The 22,442-nt window shown below is 45.6% G+C and overlaps 1 protein-coding gene across 9 annotated transcripts in view; it reads left to right on the forward strand.

Moving 5' to 3' along the window:
- Positions 1-22,442, forward strand: part of pde4dip (phosphodiesterase 4D interacting protein) — a 139,728-nt gene that overhangs the window by 73,019 nt on the left and 44,267 nt on the right. For 6 of the 9 annotated variants that reach the window (XM_078258277.1, XM_078258279.1, XM_078258282.1 and 3 more), the window contains exons 1-12: positions 5,366-7,799; positions 12,172-12,309; positions 12,912-13,031; positions 13,282-13,374; positions 14,171-14,380; positions 15,014-15,172; positions 16,949-17,044; positions 18,654-18,791; positions 19,211-19,390; positions 20,221-20,415; positions 20,941-21,195; positions 22,108-22,273. In XM_078258277.1, coding sequence (XP_078114403.1) covers positions 6,528-7,799; positions 12,172-12,309; positions 12,912-13,031; positions 13,282-13,374; positions 14,171-14,380; positions 15,014-15,172; positions 16,949-17,044; positions 18,654-18,791; positions 19,211-19,390; positions 20,221-20,415; positions 20,941-21,195; positions 22,108-22,273 — 3,022 coding nt within the window. In that variant the 5' untranslated portion in view covers positions 5,366-6,527. Of the gene's footprint in view, positions 1-5,365; positions 7,800-12,171; positions 12,310-12,911; positions 13,032-13,281; positions 13,375-14,170; positions 14,381-15,013; positions 15,173-16,948; positions 17,045-18,653; positions 18,792-19,210; positions 19,391-20,220; positions 20,416-20,940; positions 21,196-22,107; positions 22,274-22,442 lie in introns of those variants that run through there. The other 3 variants (XM_078258284.1, XM_078258285.1, XM_078258286.1) reach the window with 1 other exon arrangement.

Genomic DNA, 22,442 nt, shown 5'->3' on the forward strand with positions numbered 1-22,442 from the left:
GGCTGCTCCACACAGAGACTCGTTTCACGAGGCAGCTGCAGCGGGCTCAGAAGGAATCAGTTGTTTACTCAGCACACAGACAAGTGGGACGTTTGAGGGGGGGGGGGGAATCAGCAGAGACACCTCTTCTGTCTGCGCCGACGTTAAATCTCTGCTGTCACACTTTGGTATTTCTGCCACTCTGAGGAAAATAAACAGCGGGCGCACTCTGTCAGCAGTGTTTGGCACTTATCTCTGATTAGGATTAATAGGTTTTTGATTGCGTGCCTCATTCCAGTCGATCTGTGTTTTGGTGTCGTGTCTCAAGAGGCTTTCAGGGTGACAAATGTAGAGACACAGTCATGGCCAGGACAGACACACACACACACACACACACACACACACACACACTCAAACTTACATTCGCACACACTCTCACATACAGGAAAACAAATCACACGTGAGAACAGTTGTTTCACCTCTGCTGCGATAATAAAAGACGTTGTTAAAGTGAGACTTCTTTGTCTTTTTTTATATCAAAACATTCAATCCACAGAGAGAGTTTGTTGGAAGTCGCTTTGGATAAAAGCATCAGCTAAATGAAATGTAATGTAAAATATGAGCAAAACGGCGCCTTTAAACGATCCGTCAGGACCTCCGTACGGCTGGGATGTCACAGGTAGAAAGTGGCGTTACAGTCATTCGCCCCGGCTGCAATGTATCATGCACACAAGAGAATGGACCCGCAAATGCACAACTCAGGTGAGTAAAATACAATTGTTTTATTAGCACACTAATAAAACTACAAGCAACTATGTCCAGTAATCGACCGGCAAAGGGAAATCCAATCCAAGGGAAAACAGGAACTCAGGAATACAGGACACAGGGAAAACCGCTTGAAGGCTGAACACGTGGAAACAGACGATCTCGCACAGGAGTAAAGAAAAGACAACTTAAATACACAAGACAGGGGAGACAATGAGACACAGGTGCAACACATAAGGGCGGGGACAGGTAGCCTAATCACACAGGCGGGAAAGTAGAAGACAGGAAGTAAAACAAGACAACACATGGGAGAACAGAGAGACTACAAAATAAAACAGGAAATGGAAAACTAACAGAAAACATGAAACAAACTAAACACAGAAACTTGACACTGGGGCGAGACATGACACAATGACCAAGGCTGGATCCCAAGTCTCTTATTTGATATCTCCTCGCTTGAACCGCAAGCCGTCTTAAAGCTCTTATTTCTGCCCCGAGGAGCGAGGAGCAAGGATGGAGGATGGATATCTGAGGAGCTATGAGCGAGGATACAGAGAGCGGCCTTCCTGGGAGCCATGCTGCTGAAAGCCGTTGCTAACTCTGCCCAAACAGCTGACAAATTCACGCGACGCTTCAGAGGAAAGGAAGTCCCGTCCAACTAAAAACACATTTCCTCGTTTCCTCTCTCCTCGCAAGATTCCCTCGCGTCTCTCCCATGCTTCCTCGGTGGGACGGAGTAAGACACAAGGAAGGGAAGCAAGTGAAGGAAACGTGGATGGACGTACCCAGAGATATGGAAGACCCGGAACCGCTGACCAATCAGGGCAGACTAGGCTTTTTCAGGAGGGGGGCTTAAAGAGATCGGCGCTAGACAGAGGGTGAATACAGGCATAGGCGTAATTTACAGTACCCCCCCCCCCCAATAATCCAAACTAATTTCCTTTACATAAATAAAGACATTTGCACCATAAATTGATGCAGAAGTGGTTGATGTTCAAATTTTAAATTTAGCTCAGAAGTGGAGATCTCAACCCCCCAATGTTGAACCCTAAGTTACGCCATTGAATACAGGTTTATTCAGACAGACTGTATGAGGAAAATGAAGTGTTTTCGAACATTAACACATGTAAACATGTTCTAATAGGAACCCTAAACCGATGTACAAACCTGAAAATGAGCTTGAGCCTTTAAGAGTCCTGCTGCTCGATTAAAGCGCCATGTGATTCAGCGTCCCCCCCTCCCTCCTCCCTTTTATTCTGTGAAGGCCGAGTGAGGACTGGGCGCCCCTGGGAAAGGCATGAACTCATTCCACGCTGACAATTCGGAGAATTTAATGAAGCTGATGGAAAACACTCGGCCTGGTTTTTTCAGTTTACACCCTGCAAGCACACAGGCAAACAGAGTTAAACTGACATGAATACACTTCATGGAAATGGAAAATGTAGTCTGTTGGATAACACAATTTGTCACACAATCTTTAAATAAAGAGCACTTTATCGTTAAATAAAGTGCTCATATTATGCTTTTTGGCTTTTTCCCTTTCCTTTATTGTGTTATATATCTTTTTTGTGCATGTTATAGGTTTACAAAGTGAAAAAGCCCCAAAGTCCACCCCAAAGGGACTTACCATCTCCAACAGAAAACACTGTTCACAAACTGCTCCAAACAGCTCTATTGTAGTCCAGCCTTTACTTCATAGACAAACGTGGTCACTTTGGAACACACGTTATAATGCTCGCCTAGCTGCTAGCATGGCACGCCCTCATACTCTGCTTCTGACTGGCTAGTAGTCCTTACCTAGGTACTGTCAGGACACGCCCTCATACTCTGCTTCTGACTGGCTAGTAGTCCTTACCTAGCTACTGTCAGGACACACCCTCATACTCTGCTTCTGACTGGCTAGTAGTCCTTACCTAGCTACTGTCAGGGACACACCCTCATACTCTGCTTCTGACTGGCTAGTAGTCCTTACCTAGGTACTGTCAGGGACACGCCCTCATACTCTGCTTCTGACTGGCTAGTAGTCCTTACCTAGCTACTGTCAGGGCACGCCCTCATACTCTGCTTCTGACTGGCTAGTAGTCCTTACCTAGGTACTGTCAGGGCACGCCCTCATACTCTGCTTCTGACTGGCTAGTAGTCCTTACCTAGGTACTGTCAGGGCACGCCCTCATACTCTGCTTCTGACTGGCTAGTAGTCCTTACCTAGGTACTGTCAGGCACGCCCTCATACTCTGCTTCTGACTGGCTAGTAGTCCTAACCTAGGTACTGTCAGGGCACGCCCTCATACTCTGCTTCTGACTGGCTAGTAGTCCTTACCTAGGTACTGTCAGGGTACGCCCTCATACTCTGCTTCTGACTGGCTAGTAGTCCTTACCTAGCTACTGTCAGGGCACGCCCTCATACTCTGCTTCTGACTGGCTAGTAGTCCTTACCTAGGTACTGTCAGGGCACGCCCTCATACTCTGCTTCTGACTGGCTAGTAGTCCTTACCTAGGTACTGTCAGGGCACGCCCTCATACTCTGCTTCTGACTGGCTAGTAGTCCTTACCTAGGTACTGTCAGGGCACGCCCTCATACTCTGCTTCTGACTGGCTAGTAGTCCTTACCTAGCTACTGCGCATGTGCGACTCCCAACAAAGATGGAACAGAAGTGAGATGCCTCACTGTTTGATGCTTCTTTGTCAACTCCACGCCATAGCTACGCCGTCACTCCTATGGCGTTGTGACCCTTCCGGAGTTCCGCGTCGGGGTTGCTCTGCATCGCGGTGCATTTCACCGCCAAAACTCTAGAGGGTGATAAGTCTGAGGTTATTTGCGAGGTGTCTGCCAGTCAGTTTATTTTATGTTAGCAAGCAAACTTTAGCACAACTGCCCACAAAGTGCTGCTTGCTGGCGAAGTGCTAATTTCAAAACATTACTGACATATAGACACTTTACAAACAAATAACCCCGTCATTGGAACCAAAATATGTCTGAGTTTATTTGCAAAGCTGATGTCAGTGAACTAGCATGTTGCTACTCCCCACAGTACGCTGCTTGAACCATCAACACACAGGACCAGTTGACCAATCACAGTCCTTGCGGTCTGCGTCGCCTCGACGCAAAGTTAAAATTTTTTGGAGGTGTACGTCGAGCTACGGCGGAGAGCTCGGAGAGGGGTCCACGGGGACGCAGAGGGGTCTGCAGGGGTACGCCGTCGATTCGACGCAGAAGCATAAGTCAGCCTTAAGATTAACGTTAAATACAGACTTCAAAATGATTCAAACAAGCAAGTGTCCATGGCTACAGCTCACGGCAATCATGTAGTCTTATTCAAAACAGACAGACAAAGTTCCAAAGTAGAAATAAAAATCTAATTTTAAAAATGACGAAGATGAAATATAAAAAGGCGGAAAATTAAACATGAAAAAAGATAAAATGGTTCAATCAAGTGATCTCAGGTCAATAAAAATGACCAATGAACAACTATACTTTTTGTCTAATAGGCTATCTTTAAAAAAACTTGTATCTTTTTTTTTTTAAACAGATTTTCAGACCAGATTTGTTTGTTTAATTCATCATCTTAACCCAAATGGTACATTGATTAAACGTTTGGTAACTCCATCATAAAACTGGATATTACTAAATGAACAATTGTTACATTTTCTAGTTTTGTTGGTTGACATCAGTGATGGAAACAGAGCAGTAAAACAGGCCTAGCTGTATTTATTTGAATCATGATCAAGTGAAAAAATACTCAAAATGCTTTTGGAAGTGTTTGATTTGGCCTTTACTTAAGGAAAACAATGGATGCATTTCAATATGAATAACATTAAGTAATCTAATGTTTGGCTCGAAGGAGTCCACTCCCAAATGTTTATTAAAAAGAGACTGGGACCCTCCTGTTTCCAGTCAAATGGTTGAGTCCAGACAGCTGCAAGAGGTCTCACTCCGACACTGATGTGGAGGACAGAAAAACGGAACAAAGAGGCGAACAAATAACAAACCTGACCCTCATCATCAGTCATATCTCAATATTCTAAAATGATTATTTTGTTTCCAAAACAGAGATAAGATAAGATAAAACGTTATCGTCTGTTCACACAGAAAATGTTCTTGCATTGTCTGCTCCAACAATCAACAGATAACATTAAAAACATAAACATAAAAAAACATATGTATGATTGGTCACCCAACAAACATCTGACACACCTTTCCTCATGCAGACACACACACACACACACACACACACACACACACACACACACACACACACACACGGACATCCACGATTAACATGGTTCCTAAAAAAAACGTGTGATGTTTTATGCAGAAAGTTTTGAACAATACAGGAGAATACTAGTTTCCTTTACATAAATAAAGACATTTGCACCACAAATAAAAGAAAAGTCAAAAACTGTTGCATAAAAAGTCACCAGAATGCAGACAATGAAGTTTTTGACGCTCAACATTTTCTCAGACTCTCCAGTTACATAATGTGCCCCCCGCCCCCACAACAATGTTGAAACAAAACCTAAGCCTTTGATTGTTTTTGTTAAAAAAGAGAAAGAGAAAAAAAAAGAAGCCCATGCTGCAGACGGGACAGGTTAAAGCTGCGGAGTGAGACATCATCTCAAATACAGACGATCTTTGGTTCCCGTCACCGTTGCCTCGCTGTCTCGTTCTGAAAGCTCCAGCCTCTCCTTCCATCCTCAGCTGCTCAAGCCGCCGCCGGTGAGGGGTACCCAGATCTGGGACTCGGACAGTCTCCGGTGATCATCACACGCAACATCCGAACCGTGGACCAGGAAATATCTTTTCTTTTTCATTTTTCCGTGTTCGTGTCGGTTTGTAACGGGGGAGGCGGACTACTGCAGCGGGGGAGATGCTGTCATGCAGAGACGTCATTGATGTAAAAGGCAACAAAAAACACAGCAGTGACATTAACTGGGGATCGGGTTTTGTTTTTGTTTTTTATCACCGAGGGACAGGAATCAAACCCGGATCGATCTGACAGTAGCCTGTATGTCTGCAGAGAAAAACCGAGGAAGTGAAAATGTAGCCTAACCCATGACAGAGATTCACCCACATCCGTTCTGCCTGGAAGTCTTCTTCACTGAATCAACGCTCTCATGTCAGCATGATCCCACGAGATTTGGGTTTTTTTTTAATCAGAAAAACTAGACGGATGCTCCGAACAGTCTTTATGAATAATCTACATTATTTAGGCAGAGAATCAGTTGCTAAAATCTGAATTCCTGCAAAGAAATCAGTTTGATTGAAAGCTTTAAGAAATGATTTACTTGAGATTGACACGGGGAAAGTAGCCTACACAATCTCTCAGTATAAGGTCTATTTAGTAGCTGTGCTGGAGCTTTTACTCACATCCCACGATCTTCATCAGCAGATGGAGATTTTTTGAATCAGAAAAAATTGGGATGCTCCCAACTGTTTTGGGCTTGATTTAAATTTCTTCATGCAGAGAATCAGTTTATTCTAAAATCTCACTTTCTGCAAAAAAAACCCCCATTTCATTAATTTTGATTAATGATAGGCAAGTTTGAGATTGAAAGTTAAGTCTTCACCTGGAAAAAAGTAGCCTAATCGCTCACCAGAAGGTCTATTTAGTAGCTGTGCTGGAGCTTTCAATCACATCCCATGATCTTCCTCAGCAGATGAGGACAGCAGGACGGAGGCTGAATAGGGTCAAAAACACATCAAAGCGACAAAAGGAATTGACTTGCCTTTAAAGCGCTGATATATTATATTACCCGTCAGTTCACTGCTACACGCTGTTGTGATGCTGGACGTGGTGAAGATGAAAGAGGCGTGCAGGATCTGCGCCCGTGAGCTCTGTGGCAACCAGCGGCGCTGGATTTTCCACCCGGCGGCCAAGCTCAACCTGCAGGTGCTGCTGTCCCATGCTCTGGGCCACGAGCTGACCCGGGACGGCCGCGGGGAGTTCGCCTGCTCCAAGTGCGCCTTCATGCTGGACCGCATGTACCGCTTCGACACGGTCATCGCCCGCGTGGAGGCGCTGTCTCTGGAGCGCCTCCACAAGCTGCTGCTGGAGAAGGACCGGCTGAGGCATTGTATCGGCGGCCTTTACCGGAAGAACAACGCTGAGGATGGGAACGCGGCTCCGCCAGGGGCCGTCGTGGCGGTCGTTGGGACCGACGTGGCGTCCGAAGACTCTCCTGTGGTGGATCTGTCAGCCCTGCAGGATGGACGGTACTCAGTTATGATCCAGGATGATCTGACTTACTCTGAGTATGAATCCTGGGCTGATAAGGAGGACGCCACGCCGGACACCCACACGCATCACCACCTCCAGTGCCCAGCGGCAGACTCTGGCTCTGGCCAGAAGCCGAGGCGGTGCAGGGGTTGTGCGGCGCTCCGTGTTGCCGATTCGGACTACGAGGCCGTGTGTAAGGTTCCTCGCAGGGTCGGGCGCAGGAGCACATCCTGCGGCCCGTCCACCCGCTACTCAACAGCCACTCCGGGGGTCGAGGAACCGGCCACAGCCTCCGGAGAGTCTGAGGCAACAGCAGTCGCCTTTGAGTCCACTGATCAGACCGCGTGTGACGGGACGAGTCCCAGCCCGGCATCGTCTGTAGAATCTCTGGACACCGCCGTGGACGTGAGCTGCCTTCCTGTGAACCAGAAAGACAAGGAAGAACCTGAAGCAGAGAAAGATCCACAGGAGGCTCTAGCGAGAAGGGACATTACATGGGACAAAGACCCAAGGGAGACCTCCGTCTCTGGGCTTGAGATGACGCTGAGCCTCCTGAGGGGCTGGGAGTACCGGCCGGTGAAGCCGCGGAGAGGCAGCAAGCTCCCAGTTCTGGTCAAAGCCAAGCTGGAGCAAGGCCTGTCGCTGTCCCTGTCCCTGTCCGTCCCCTCCCTGAGGTCCCCCTGTGGAGGGGCAGTGGACTGTGAGCTGTACCAGCACCAGCCTGTCCCAGAGGTGGTGACCCCGTGTCAGCAGCAGGATCTGCAGGCAGAGCTGGCCGAGATGGAGGAGCAGTGGCTGGATGATTATGTTCAATGCGGGCCATTCCGCTTTCAGCAGGTAGATTAGTATCCCGGTTACTGGATGACCTCTGACCTTCCTGTAGCCGATCCCGTCAGCGTAGATTTCGTAGCTTTCATTTAGACAGGACAGTAAGACGCTATTGAGTTTAGGGCTGCACGTTATGAGGAAAATATACGATATGAGATAGCACTGTAAAGTATCGCGATACATAAACAGATATTAAAGTGTACTCGCTTTCAGTATTCTGGTAAAATACAACAAACTTGCATTGAATTGAATATAAAAGTCAGCACTAAAAAAGTGACGGTTACATTTTAAAATGCAGTTTTCTGCTGATATTTTTGGCGATGTCGCAGCCTTTACCGGCAATTTCCACTGGATGCGTAACGGCTGCGGATCCGCTCCGGAACGTCGACGGAGTCATTAGGTTTCCATTAAAGTCAGTGTGTGTATTTCCACTGACTGCAGAACGGCTGCGTCCCTACTCCGTCCCAGCTCCGGCGGTCCACAGCCCAGCAGAGCAGATACGCAGAGCTTCTATTTTTGCCGGACGCCGGAGAGCTCCACAGCAATTCAGCACACGGCCGATAGTGCGGGACAGGAAGTCGAGCACAGAAACAAAATAAACATCCGGTTTATTTTCAAAGTAAAATACACCGTGCTCACGGCGGATCATATTTCCCTGCACCACACCTTGAAACCACAGCTCAGAGTTGTTTCCCCTCTACTCCTCTGGATGGAAACAAACTGTTGTTGGTTTATGGCCGCAGCCGTGCCGCAACAAAGCCGGACCTGGTGGGTGTTGACGGACGGCGGAGCACGCAGCCGCTCCGCAACGGAGCCGGTCCGCAGACGTTCCGCATCCAGTGGAAATCCGGAGTTAGCAATATGGTTATTGCGGCAGTTGATATTGCGATGACGATAAAAAAATGGTTAATTGAGTTGAATACTTACAATACCGGCTAATCTAAAGTGAAAGTAGTAGGGTTGGGCATCGTTTGGATTTTAACGATGCTGATTTCAAGTGCGATTCCGGTTCCTATCGATTCTTGATTCTGATTATTTGAGGGGTGGAATTGAAACGGTGGGTTGCAGTTTTACCGCTTTTTCAACGTAAAATAAAGCCACACTAAAGCACCGCTTACTGTGCTCCAAGGCTGCAACACAACAAGCGCCTGGCCGCTACGGAAACCAAAACTTGCGCATGTTAAATTTGGAACCCGTGATCAGATTTAAAACCAAATCCTCCAAACGACTCCAATAAAGAAACGATTCCACTGGAATTCAAAAGGAATAGGTTCTCGATGTCCAACCCTAGAAATTAGAGGCTTTTTTTCTGCATTTTCTCCACATTTCTTCTGCATTTAGCTGAGAAATGAGCGGACCTGTTATCTGCGAAACTCAACCGACGGTGTCCTTTAACAGCAGAAACAAGACCAGCCTGGTTCCAGACCTCTAAATCACCTCCAACAAACCAAATGGCATCTCAGTCTCATTATCAGGCTCAAACAGGACAACGTCTGGATGTCTGACGGACAAACGAGTTCAAAAACCTAGATTTCATCCTTTTATAATAACAAAAAAAAGATACCAAGGTGGTTTACTAAAAAAAAAAGTATGTAAAACCTGAAAAAAAGAACAAACGAGGCCCAGTCCAACTCAAATCCTCCTTTTCAGAAGATCAACCTAACTAATTCCCAAATCTCTCGCTCTTACTCGTCTCCTTCGAGCTGAACACACTCGCGGCCTTGATTACTCTCTCGGGGAGCGTAAATACTCTCCCTCGTCAGTATCCTAGCAACACGTCCGTTGCCATGGGGACAGTCTCCATGCGCTGCAGCAGTCAGTCCGTGTGAAGGCTCTGCTCAGTCTGATTCATAACTTCTATTGTCATGTTAATGATTAGCGTGAATGTGGTTCAGTGTGCCAGGAGCAAAGACAGCTCTGTTAGTGTTCATTATACACCAATATACTGTCCAACAGACATTTACACGTGTCATTTACATACGGATGAAGACTTCAGAGCATTTAAAGCTAGATTAGGGTGAAATAAATGTCCCTTAACTGCTGACCTTTCTACCAGACGTCTGCTTTATGAATTGAAAATGGAAGAGAATTCTTAAAGTATACATATTTTGGTATTCTGTTATGGATCAGCATTTAAAACTACATATTGGTGAAGTGAATGTCTCTCAGAGGTCTGTTTTTAATCATTTGACAATAGAAACGTTTTGTCCTTAACAAGAGAACAACAACAGAATCAGGTTTTTTATACTAGGTTTCTACTAGAATATGTTTAAACACTTTATTATTGTCATACCGTGTGTCTAGATGCTCCGTTTTAGTGCCGGTCTCTTTAAGAATGAACTAAACTGAACTAAATTTAAAATCACAATCAAATTTCACCACGTTTCTCTCATGATTTTTTTGGGTCAGCCACGAAATCGTGCAGTTTATAGCCCGGTCAGACTGATCTCAATAAGTGGCGTATGTATGACACGCCAGTTGGTATGCCATATTGGCGTGTTATCAAGACGCGGACTCACTTTTTAGCGTGTTTATCAACGCTGTTTGGCCTCCATTGACTTACGTTACCTTGCGATTGCGTGTCAATTCACGCCGTAGCGAGTAGTATGAAAGGGCGGAAATCTGCGTAGGGAGGTTGGTCATGGGGGAGGATGGGTCAAACAACACAGGACTTTCACCCTGGAGACCTCGTGTCCCGCGTGTCACGTTTCCTAAACCCAACCATTGCTTTCTTCTTTTCCTAAACCCAACCGCCCGAAAAGCGATTATGTCTGCGTCTTGATAACACGCCATAATGGCATATGAATTGGCGTGTCATACATACGCCACTTCATGAGATCAGTCTGCAACCCGTCCGCTGTATACGGCGTAGACATACACGCGGATAGCTCAAAATGCAACGTGCTGTATATATTAGTTTCTTTGACAATTTGGTTGAAAGAAACCCAAATTTCTGATATAAAAACTTTTTGAAAATGGGTCAAATTTGACCCGAGGACAACATGAGGCTTAATATTATATAATGTCCTGGTTCTTTCTTAAAAAAGTCAAATAGATGAGGTACTCCTTATAAATGAACTGTTCTGAAACATGTCTCTATTTGCAGTACCAGACAACAAATCACTTCGATAATTAGGAAACTATGAGGCTCATAAAATAAAGTGGGTTCTTAAAATATTTCTTTAAGTCACGTTTGACAGTCTGACCCTGTTTTGGGCGCTGAATAAATAAAACGGCTGTAGAAAAGGTCGTACATAATAACTAACAGCGTCCCAAAGGGCAGAGTGACATCACATCCTTACACAGATCATAAAAACTAAAACAAGGAAGTCAACAACATGCTGCCGTGGCAACAGCCGCCCGCTTCCCCAGGAAGTCATCCAGCAGTGAACTGACATCACTTTCCACTTTCATTCAATCGTTCACACAGCAAACAGCTGCAGAGACAACACACACGCAGCTGCGTTTGTGTCCAACAGAGTCATATATCTGCTGTTATTTTTGATTATTAATGTGAATGTAAAGGATTAAGAGTAGGGGTGGGTATTGTTTAAAACGTGTATGTGTAACGTTAGACATTATTAGATCTTGGAAGAAGCATGCTGCATGCTTATTGGCTCACTTGACGCGGTCCAGTTGGTCAGTTAGGACAGAAGACAAACAACTTCTCTCGGTTAAGGTGATTTATTAAAACTGGAACAGTAATAACACTTGTATACAAGGATATTTCTGGTTTGAGAAGCCACAGTCAGTTCAATATATGTAAAATCTGCAGGCTATTGTGATTGGTTAATACTAAGGCGGGAGGCAGCCGTGGATTTAGACTTTGGTGCCTCCTCGTTGGTGCACAGGCTGGTCCCAGCTTCTTGGCACTCGATCCATCCAATGGCAGAGGACAACACCCTGAAAGAGATTTCCCGCTCTCCTTTCGCCCCGGGTACTGTTCACTCGTTTACGAGGAGGGTGTCAGTTTACTTAAGAGGAAGTCAAACTGGTTCAAACCAGTCTGACTGCCTCCCCAGCCTTAAGTGTCAGTACTTTGAGTGTGTGAATGCATGCATTACTATATGTTTATGTGTTATTTTGCCCAGCAGCAGCCCTTCTTTAAGATGACTGTTCTCTACAGTATTGGTAAATATTCCTAACACACTGACGCCGATGAGATTTAATCCTTACGTATTGAAACTGGGTATTGAATGACAAGGTATTTTTCGATACTCGGATACTTTAGAGGCAAGTCGGTCGTTGCCTAAAAAGTATTGAATTTGGTTCCCAGCCCTAGATAACAACATATTATCAACATATACATATACAGTACAAGCGCTGCATACGGTATGTTCATTGTTGGCTGACCTTTTTGTTTTGCTCCTGTGTGTTTCAGAGGCTGATTGCTGAGCAGCAGGGTCAGCTCAGCCAGTATGAGAGCGCTGCGGGTCAGTGTGTCGGCGAGCTGCAGAAGGCCCAGGACAAGGTCTGCTCGCTCCAGGCCAAGATCAGAGAGAGCGAGACCAGGAACCAGGTACCAGGCTACATTTATACTGCAACTTTTTAGTTTTAATGGGAGTTTTGAGCCAAAAGCGATCTCCAAAAACACTTGTGTGCACACAAGTGTTTTTAGTAGAAGAACTAATCTCTGTTTAAACTAACACGCCCAAACCAAAATATCTCTAGGAGGCAGCGTGTAGGAGGAGAAACGTTGGCGTCAGTGTTACCAAAGGTCTCCGTTTGCGGCCGTTGAAACTGCAACACAACCCCGCAGATTCCAAACCAAAACGGGTCAGAAGTGTTTCCAAATGTCTCCGGTTTAGGGGCTCGGAAACACCAGAGCAGGGGGAATGAGGGGGGGGATGAGAGGGGGGAAACGCCAGAGCAGGGGGGAATGAGAGGGGGGGAGGGACACCAGAGCAGGGGGAATGAGAGGGGGAAACACCAGAGCAGGGGGAATGAGAGGGGGGGGAATGAGAGGGGGAAACTTAGCAAAAGATATTTTAGTTTTTAAACCTAAATGTAGCCTACTACAAAGCTCTGTGATGTTTCATACTCGTGTGTGTGTGTGTGTGTGTGTGTGTGTGTGTGTGTGTGTGTGTGTGTGTGTGTGTGTGTGTGTGTGTGTGTGTGTAGAAGCTGCAGGAGCGTCTGGGTGAGATGGAGTTGGAGCTGCGTTCGGCCCGAGAGGAAGCCCAGCGACAGGAGAGAAACATCCAGAATATAACGGACACTGCTAACTCCAAGGAGGCCGAGGTACGTAGAGAAAAATCTAATAATAAAGAAATATACTGAAAAAATAGTGCGGGCAGAAATTAGAAAGAGACGGGAAGGAATGGATTGACACAGAGAAAGAAATGATTGAACACAGCAGAGTGTCAGAAGTGAAAATACACAAAGAATGCACAGTTTTGTGTTTAAATAGTGTGTGTGTGTGTGTGTGTGTGTGTGTGTGTGTGTGTGTGTGTGTGTGTGTGTGTGTGTGTGTGTGTGTGTGTGTTTGCAGGCTGCGGAGCTGTATCGGGTGATTGAGGAACAGAATAAGATGCTGTGTTCTCTCAAAGAGCTCGCCCAGCGCAGCCAGCTGCAGCAGCTGCAGGTTTGTCCTCCACGCCGACACCAAACTCCACCAAAGTGGAGCTTGTTTATTTTAATAATCTACGAGATGAAACGGATTCTAACCACTACCACTGAAATCTAAAATGATTTGCAGGGTTCAACGCTAAGGTTTATTAAAACTCACTCTAACAGTCAGAAATCAAATAGAAACATGGAGTTATCTAGAGCACATAGTTAGAAGAATAATTAAACTTTCTAATAAGTGCATACTGTAGATGGATATGCATGCGCGCGCGCACACACACACACACACACACACACACACACACACACACAGTGGAGCTGCCCCCTCTTTTTGTGTGTGTGTTTTGTTGTCTTTTTGTGAAAAAAAAAAAGTAGTACGATTAAAGAATGTAATTATTTTTCCACTTGACACTAAGAAAAGTACTACAATAAAGTAATAAAAAAAAATAATAATAAAAAAAAAAAACATCCTAAAAAGTGTCGGAGAAAAACTGTCAAACGTCGGAAAAAAATGTTTTAGTTGTTGAAAAAAATATGTTGAAAGCAAAATTCACATGAAATGATTATGATACGATGATGGCCGAACGGGCAAGTGGGTCGTTGTATTAACTTACCCGACGTGGCGTTGTCCTTGCCCCGGGCCATCAGGCAACCCTTCCTGTTGAACCCTGACTTGTGACTGGTTGACTAAAATCTTCTATTACCACACTTTAGAGAGGTTTTTTGTCTCTTTCTTTTACATCCCGTCCCTTCCTGTGCTTGTGTCTCGGTCTCTTGTCCCGTCCACCCCGCCCCCCTGGTGTTTCCTGCAGATGTCGGGTGCAGACAGTGCTCGGGGTCAGGGTGAGGTCCTGGCTCTGCAGGCCTCTCTCTTCCAGGCTCAGCTCGAGCTGCAGGCGGGTCAGCAGGCGCAGCGGCAAGCCACCAGGACGCAGGAGGACCTGAGCCGAGCCCTGCAGCGGCTAGAGGAAGACCTGCGGGGGGCGCTGCAGCACCGGAGGGAGACGGAGAGACACAACCAGGTGAGGACAGACAGAGTGGGGCTGTTTATTAGTCAATTATTAGTTATACGTGTTAGATTACTTGCATCTTTTTTTTATTTTTTTTATTTTTTTTTTTACTAATTGCTTTTAACGGGTCTGTGTTCAACCCTTTGAACTCTGCAATAGAAAATGCTCCAACAGCGCATTATTTGGTATTTTTCAGAGTATCTTCAATTTAAACATATCCCTAAAATCAGTACAACCTAAGCTAAAAGGTTATGTAAGTCAACAAACCATAATGATTACTAAAAGTATTTAAATTGTGTCACTCATTGCATTACATTAATATAACATGTAAAAGCATTTTTGATAGATTCATAGCCTGCTTTTTTTGCACCGCACGCCACGTAATGTGAAAGCGCCATCGCAAGCGTACCACGTGATGACGCAAAAGACTGAAGCCTTATCGTTCCGCTACAAAAAGAATTAATGCTCTAGCTGTTATGTTTTTGGTTTTAGATCCATTTAAACAGGATGATGTAAACAAAGATCTCCCTCGGCCGCCGGTGGGAAGGTTCAATTTAGGGAAATCGAGATTACATGCATCCGTTTCTTGTTCCCTCTTCGTACTTTACATTAACGTGTGTGTGTGTGTGTGTGTGTGATGTTCAGGATCTGCAGCTGGCTCTGGAGAAGGCTCGATCGGCTCTGCGGGAGAGGGAGGAGCAGCTGAGAGAGGGCGACGACGAGCGCCAGAGGCAGGACGCGGAGAGAGAGAAGACGGTCAGAGAGCTGAGGGCGGCCCTGCAGACCAAAGAGCAGCTGATGGAGGTCAGACGCTCAAACCCAGCACAATAAACAACTCCTCGCACGCTTTCAGAAACATCTGCACCAACACTCCCACTCACAAACATTCACAGGATTCCTGCAGAGGTCACATCCCAGGATGCACTCTGCTAAAACGTTGCATGACGCTCATACCAAACAGAAACCTCTGCAGCTGAATCTGCCGACTCCTAACTTAACTGTGTCCATGCTCGGACACTTTATGGGGGAGTGTGCCTATGGTCCCACAGCCCTATGTTCCCACATTTCTAAGATTTTTTTCCAAAATTAGGCTCTATGTTCCCACATTTCCTTTTTAATACATGTTTATCAGATTTTATCATTATGTGATATCCTTTATCTTAAATTGAAGGGAAATGTAGGAACACAAGACCTAATTTGGAAAATGTACTAGAAATGTAGGAACATAGGGCTGAGGGAACATAGGGCTGTGGGAACATAGGGCTGTGGGACCATAGGGCTGTGGGAACATAGGGCTGACGGAACATAGGGCTGTGGGAACATAGGGCTGTGGGAACATAGGGCTGAGGGAACATAGGGCTGTGGGAACATTGGGCTGTGGGAACATAGGGCTGTGGGAACATAGGGCTGTGGGAACATAGGGCTGACGGAACATAGGGCTGTGGGAACATAGGGCTGTGGGAACATAGGGCTGAGGGAACATAGGGCTGACCCTCTTTTTGGGCTAACTTTCTATCAGAATATCTGTTTAAATATGAATATAAATTATCTTGTAATGTTTTCAGTTAATGTAATGGTGTCAAGCTAAAGTGTAACTTCCTACTTTTCTTACAGAATACCATTTTAAACATTCACTTTAGCTTTGTCTTTACAAGAGCTGAAAAAAGGAAGCTAATACCGGAGAATTAGCCATGCGCCATACTTGGACACATCTACAGTATCTCCCCGCTGTAAAAACTTGAGGGGGTTTGAACCGTATTAACAAGTCACCCAAATGAACATCAACGCTGTCAACACATCCGGGCCCGTACTTCTGCTGTTCATAATTACATGGCATGCTTCAACAACTCCAAACTATGCAGTTAATAGTAGGGCTGCATGATATGAGGAAAATATCTAATTGCGATTATTTTGACTGATATTGCGATTGCGATATGATTGGCGATATAGGAGGGAATGATCATTTTTCTCATTTTCATTGAAAAATATAAAAAATTTAAAAAATGTAATTGATTATAGTGTGATTTTTGCAAGGATCTGTACCAAACAAAGATGTTTTTTTTAGTCTGTAGGATACGATTTGTAGGCCGGGACGTCTCTGCAGCACCACAATATGTTTGACACATATTTTGCCTTCAACATATTTTGCGCCCCAACCTGCGATTTGGATATTGCACTAGTCCATATTGTGATTTCGATAAAATTGTGAATAATTGTGCAGCCCTAGTTAATAGCTCCTTAATGTCCACTTTGAATATAAAGTAATACCGCCGCCTGAGCATCGCCCACGTGTTCTAACTGCTTTCACTCATCAAAGTCCCTTTCGTATACTAATTAGACATGTAAATGTCAATGTACATATATAAAAAAAATCACACGTAGATTCTTAGATGTGTATAAATTACTTCTATTTGCACTTTGGGGGCAAATGCCCAGAAAAAGTAGCTTTCCAAACATGAACACAGTTACATTATACGCTCTGTTGATAGTTTCACTTCCTCTTATGTGGTATATTAGGTATATGTAGTAACTGTCTTTCTGATGAATGTTACGCTGAACTGACTGTTTGTTTGGAATCAGGACTACTGTCAGCTGCTGGAGGATCCGAAGGAGGAGAGAGACTCTCTGCTTCAGAAACTCCGCCAGCGAATCAAGGAGAGAGACCGAGCTCTGGAGGTAAACCACACACACACACACACACACACACACACACACACACACACACACACACACACATACATACACACACACACACCATACACACACACACACCATACACATGTCATGCGTTTTTTAGGCTACAACATTTTTTGTCACATACAGCAAACATCATCATCTGCTAGCTGCCTGTCCCCTGGACACACTGTAAAAAACATCTCCTCACTATCTGCTAGCTGCCTGTCCCCTGGACACACTGTAAAAAACATCTCCTCACTATCTGCTAGCTGCCTGTCCCCTGGACACACTGTAAAAAACATCTCCTCACTATCTGCTAGCTGCCTGTCCCCTGGACACACTGTAAAAAACATCTCCTCACTATCTGCTAGCTGCATGTCCCCTGGACACACTGTAAAAAAACATCTCCTCACGATCTGCTAGCTGCCTGTCCCCTGAACACACTGTAAAAAACATCTCCTCACTATCTGCTAGCTGCCTGTCCCCTGAACACACTGTAAAAAAACATCTCCTCACTATCTGCTAGCTGCATGTCCCCTGAACACACTGTAAAAAACATCTCCTCACTATCTGCTAGCTGCCTGTCCCCTGAACACACTGTAAAAAAACATCTCCTCACGATCTGCTAGCTGCCTGTCCCCTGAACACACTGTAAAAAACATCTCCTCACTATCTGCTAGCTGCCTGTCCCCTGAACACACTGTAAAAAAACATCTCCTCACTATCTGCTAGCTGCCTGTCCCCTGAACACACTGTAAAAAAAACATCTCCTCACTATCTGCTAGCTGCCTGTCCCCTGAACACACTGTAAAAAAAACATCTCCTCACTATCTGCTAGCTGCCTGTCCCTGAACACACTGTAAAAAAAACATCTCCTCACTATCTGCTAGCTGCCTGTCCCCTGGACACACTGTAAAAAAAACATCTCCTCACTATCCGCTAGCTGCCTGTCCCCTGAACACACTGTAAAAAAACATCTCCTCACTATCTGCTAGCTGCCTGTCCCCTGGACACACTGTAAAAAAAACATCTCCTCACTATCTGCTAGCTGCCTGTCCCCTGGACACACTGTAAAAAACATCTCCTCACTATCTGCTAGCTGCATGTCCCCTGGACACACTGTAAAAAAACATCTCCTCACGATCTGCTAGCTGCCTGTCCCCTGAACACACTGTAAAAAACATCTCCTCACTATCTGCTAGCTGCCTGTCCCCTGAACACACTGTAAAAAAACATCTCCTCACTATCTGCTAGCTGCCTGTCCCCTGGACACAGGAAGAGAACGCAGTCTCTGTAGACAGCCCAGGCTCCACAAACGGCAACAACAACAAACTGTCCAACCTGCACCACCAAACATAACAAACAGTCTTCCAGGGAATAACTGACAAGAAGGATTTGGGGGTAGGGGTTGGGGGGGTTAGCGCGCGGAAGCAAGGAAGGCCGGGGGAGGGGACGGGATGAGGAGGAGGGAGGGGCGAGCTAGTCTAGTTTTGTTTGAAAATACTTCGAACGTCAACCAGAAGTAACGTCACCCAACATCGCTTAGAGCACCTTTAAGGCCAGGCTAAACCTAAACTGATTAACGCTTTTTTCCCGTCCAACCCCTCAGCGAGCGGTGGACGACAAGTTCCGCAGCGTGGAGGAGAAAGAGGAGGCGACTCGTCGGCTGCAGCTGCTGCTCAGAGAGCGGGAGAGAGACCTGGAGAGGCAGCGCTGCGTCCTCGCCAACAACGAGGAGACCATCACTGTACGAACACACACACACACACACACTCACACTCACTCTCTCACACGCACACACACACACATATACACACACTCACTCACTCACTCACACTCTCGCTCTCACTCACTCACTCACTCACTCACACACACACACACACACACACACATATATATACAGACTCACTCACTCACTTACTCACTCTCTCTCTCGCTCTCTCTCTCTCTCACGCTCACTCTCACTCTCTCACACACACACACACACAGACACACCATACACATGTCATGCGTTTTTTAGGCTACAACATTCACACTTTGGTTGCGTGAGATATGCGTGTGTCTGAAATCTTACTATGAAACCAATACTAAGTGAATTCTATTTACAGTGAAAAAACCCTAATTGTTGTGTGTGTGTGTGTGTGTGTGTGTGTGTGTGTGTGTCAGAGCCTGGAGGTGCTGCTGCGTGGGAAGGCTCTGGAGCTGGAGCAGGTGTGCGCCGCCTGGAGGAGCGTCCAGCGTCAGCATCACGAGAGCGAACAGAGACAGAGCGGCGTCCTGAGAGAGAGAGACGCCATCGTCAGCCAGCTGCAGGCGGCGCTGCACGCTCGCACGCAGGAGGCCCAGGTACACGCAGGAAGGGAACTTTGAATTGAATAAAAAAAAAAAAAAGGCACCACTATTAAAAGAATGACAGTTACATCTTTTCTACTGATATTTTGTGTCTTGCTCGATATGTCCCAACCTTCCACGATGTGTTTATAACGCCAGTTGATATTGCGATGACGATAGAAAAACAATATATTGTGCAGCCTTAGTAAATTATAGATCCGGCGCCGAGGCCAGATTAAATGGCTCAGACCTGAACGCCAGCTGCCCTTTTTCAAATGCTATTCCTGTTTCTCTTCAACGTATGACAAAATCCCCCAAAAAAGGTCTTAGAAAAATCCACACGAGTCAGAATCAGATGTAAAAAGAGAGCTTAATGTGCTCGAAAAGAAATCAACACGCAAAAAACCTGACTAAGTTCCGGAAGGCTTACTAGAGATCCCTTTGTCTAGTGTCATCTTATATTTGCCACAAGAGACTTTCCCCCAAAAGAAATCCACCGATAACCGTTTACAGCACATGCTGTTTGAGAATCCAATTGGATACTTTGGAGTCTAAGGACCGCCTTCTCAGGACAGTCTTTCTGGTGAAGTCATATTGCTGATTTTGCTCGTTTTTAGCCGAGTTCGCATTTCTCAAGCCAACGCCTGAGGCCTTGGCTTTGTGCCAGTCTCTGCCTCTGTGGCTGTGCAGCAGTGACTAAGGGTGGTACTGGGGGGGGTGGTCTGGGACTTATCTTTAGGCAGACACATAGACGTCACCTGTCTATACCACATTGACACACATCGTATATTTTGCCTGTAATTTAATTATAAACCAGATTTGATCCTATTTTCTCTCGGCTGTAGGAGCTGCGCTGCTCCCTGCTGGCTCCGATCCAATCGGCTCCCAACGACGTTCTGGAGGAGCTGAAGGCCCGCCTCCAGCTCAAGGACCGCCTCTTCCAGGAAGTACTGGTCGACCGCACCAAGCAGGCCCAGCAGCACCACGAGCAGGTCCAGGATCTGCTCAGAACCATCAGCTCCAGGGACCAGTACATCCAGGTAGACAAGAGCGGCTCGGTAGAAACACTTTTTAAAAAATGCTTTCAAAAACAAGTTAAATTGTATTAATTTACACAAGAGATGGTGTAGAATCCTATAGATGACATATCTTTTTAATGATCTTAAAGATTTGAAATAGACTTTGGAAATTAGCTTTGAACTATCTATCCTTTTTTGTGACCTTTTTGTTATGAACTATTGACGATATAAATGATTATGTGTATTGTTTACAGGTTTACAGGCCCAGGTTCTGGCCTTGTGTTGAGTGTTTACTTTTTACATTGTGAGCATGAATGTCATGTATGTAAGTTTGTGTTTTGTTGTATGTTTCTAAATTTTTGCTGTTCTTCTGCTGTACTGTGAGTATGAATGTTATCCATGTATGTAATCCATCTTATGTAATATAAAAGTGACCCCAGGATAAGTAGCTTCTGTCCAAGACATTAATGCTATAATAATGAAATAACTAGCTAACTAATATAAAGTTGTTTATGGGTGAGAAATGACACCGATCTCCCCCTGCAGGAATCTGCGGGGCGGCTCAGTGAGGTGATGGGCGAGCAGACGGGGAGGATCCAGGAGCTCCGCAGACAGCTGAGCTCCGGTGTCGGGTCAGGGTCCGACTCTGGAGCGGACGCGGCTCTGGAGCTACAGGCCGTGCAGGAGGAGCTGCGCCTGGCTCTCAGGAGGGAGGCGGAGAGCCAGGAGCTGAGCAGGAGTCAGGCCGCCAGGGTGGACGCCCTCACCGCCACGCTGCATGTGAAGGACGAGATCATCCGGGTCAGTGTGAGAGAGAGAGAGAGAGAGAGAGAGTGAGAGAGAGAGACACACAGACATATCTATACAGTATTATATTACGATAGATAGATAGATAGATAGATACTTTATTCATCCCGAGGGAAATTTTAGGCGTCCAGTAGCTTAAGCAACCATAACACAACAAACACACATACACACATATAACTCACATACATAAATGACCATGATAAGGTGCTATGGTAGAGTGTGTGCAGTGGTGGTAGTGCAAAAGTGAACAGTGCAGGGATTATATATTACTTTCTTTATTAATCGATTAGTTGATTGGTCTATAAAACGTGGATCAGTCCCAAGATGACGTCCTCAAATGTCTCGTTTTGTCCCCAACTCAAAGATATTCAGTTTCCTGTCACAGAGGAGAGAAGAAACTAGAAGATATTCACATTCAACAAGCTGACATCAGAGACTTTTGACTTCTCTTTCTTAAAAAATGACTGACTTATCGATTATCAAAATAGTTGGCGATGAATTTAAAGGTTGACAACTAATGGATTCATCTTTGCAGCTCTAGATCTTTCTGTTTCATCCAGACTCCAGGCTTAAAAAGAGCAATTTATATACCCACATTCGAATTACATTCCCTAAAATATTTTCTTCAATACGAGAGACATTATGATATAAAAGGCAACCAAGTTAACCACAAAGCTGCTCTTCTGAAAATGCAGCTTTCTGTCCCGTTAAACTGATATTTTGTGTTGTGTTGCGTACTAATGCATGTGTGTATACATGTCGTGTGTGTATGTGTGTCTGCGTGTGCGTGTTTGTGTATATCTGTGTATGTCTGTGTGTGTGTGTGTGTATGTGTGTGTGTGTGTGTGTGTGTGTGTGTGTGTGTGTGTGTGTGTGTGTGCGTGTGTGTGTGTGTGTGTTCTGCAGGACTTCCAGGAGCAGATGGTGGAGCCCTCCAGTCTCCCGCTGGTTGAGCAGTTGACCCAGGAGGTTCAGGAGCTGAGGGAGAGCCTGTTCCAGCAGGACGGTCCCCCGGCCAGAGGCCCCGTCCTGGTCCGGGACCGGCCTAACGGCAGGCAGCCTGAGTTTGGAGGTGGGCATCAGAGAAGCATGGGACAGTATCTGTAACAGCACCAGGGAGCCGGGACTGTGGTGTGGGGCTCTGAGTGTGCCACTGCTAATTTAACAAAATTAACACATGGGACCTACCGGGTGTAAACACTAAGGCTACATCTACACTACTAATTATCTTTTGCATCGTT

This window comes from Sander vitreus, chromosome 9 (assembly GCF_031162955.1).
Source record: "Sander vitreus isolate 19-12246 chromosome 9, sanVit1, whole genome shotgun sequence".
NCBI lineage: Eukaryota > Metazoa > Chordata > Actinopteri > Perciformes > Percidae > Sander > Sander vitreus.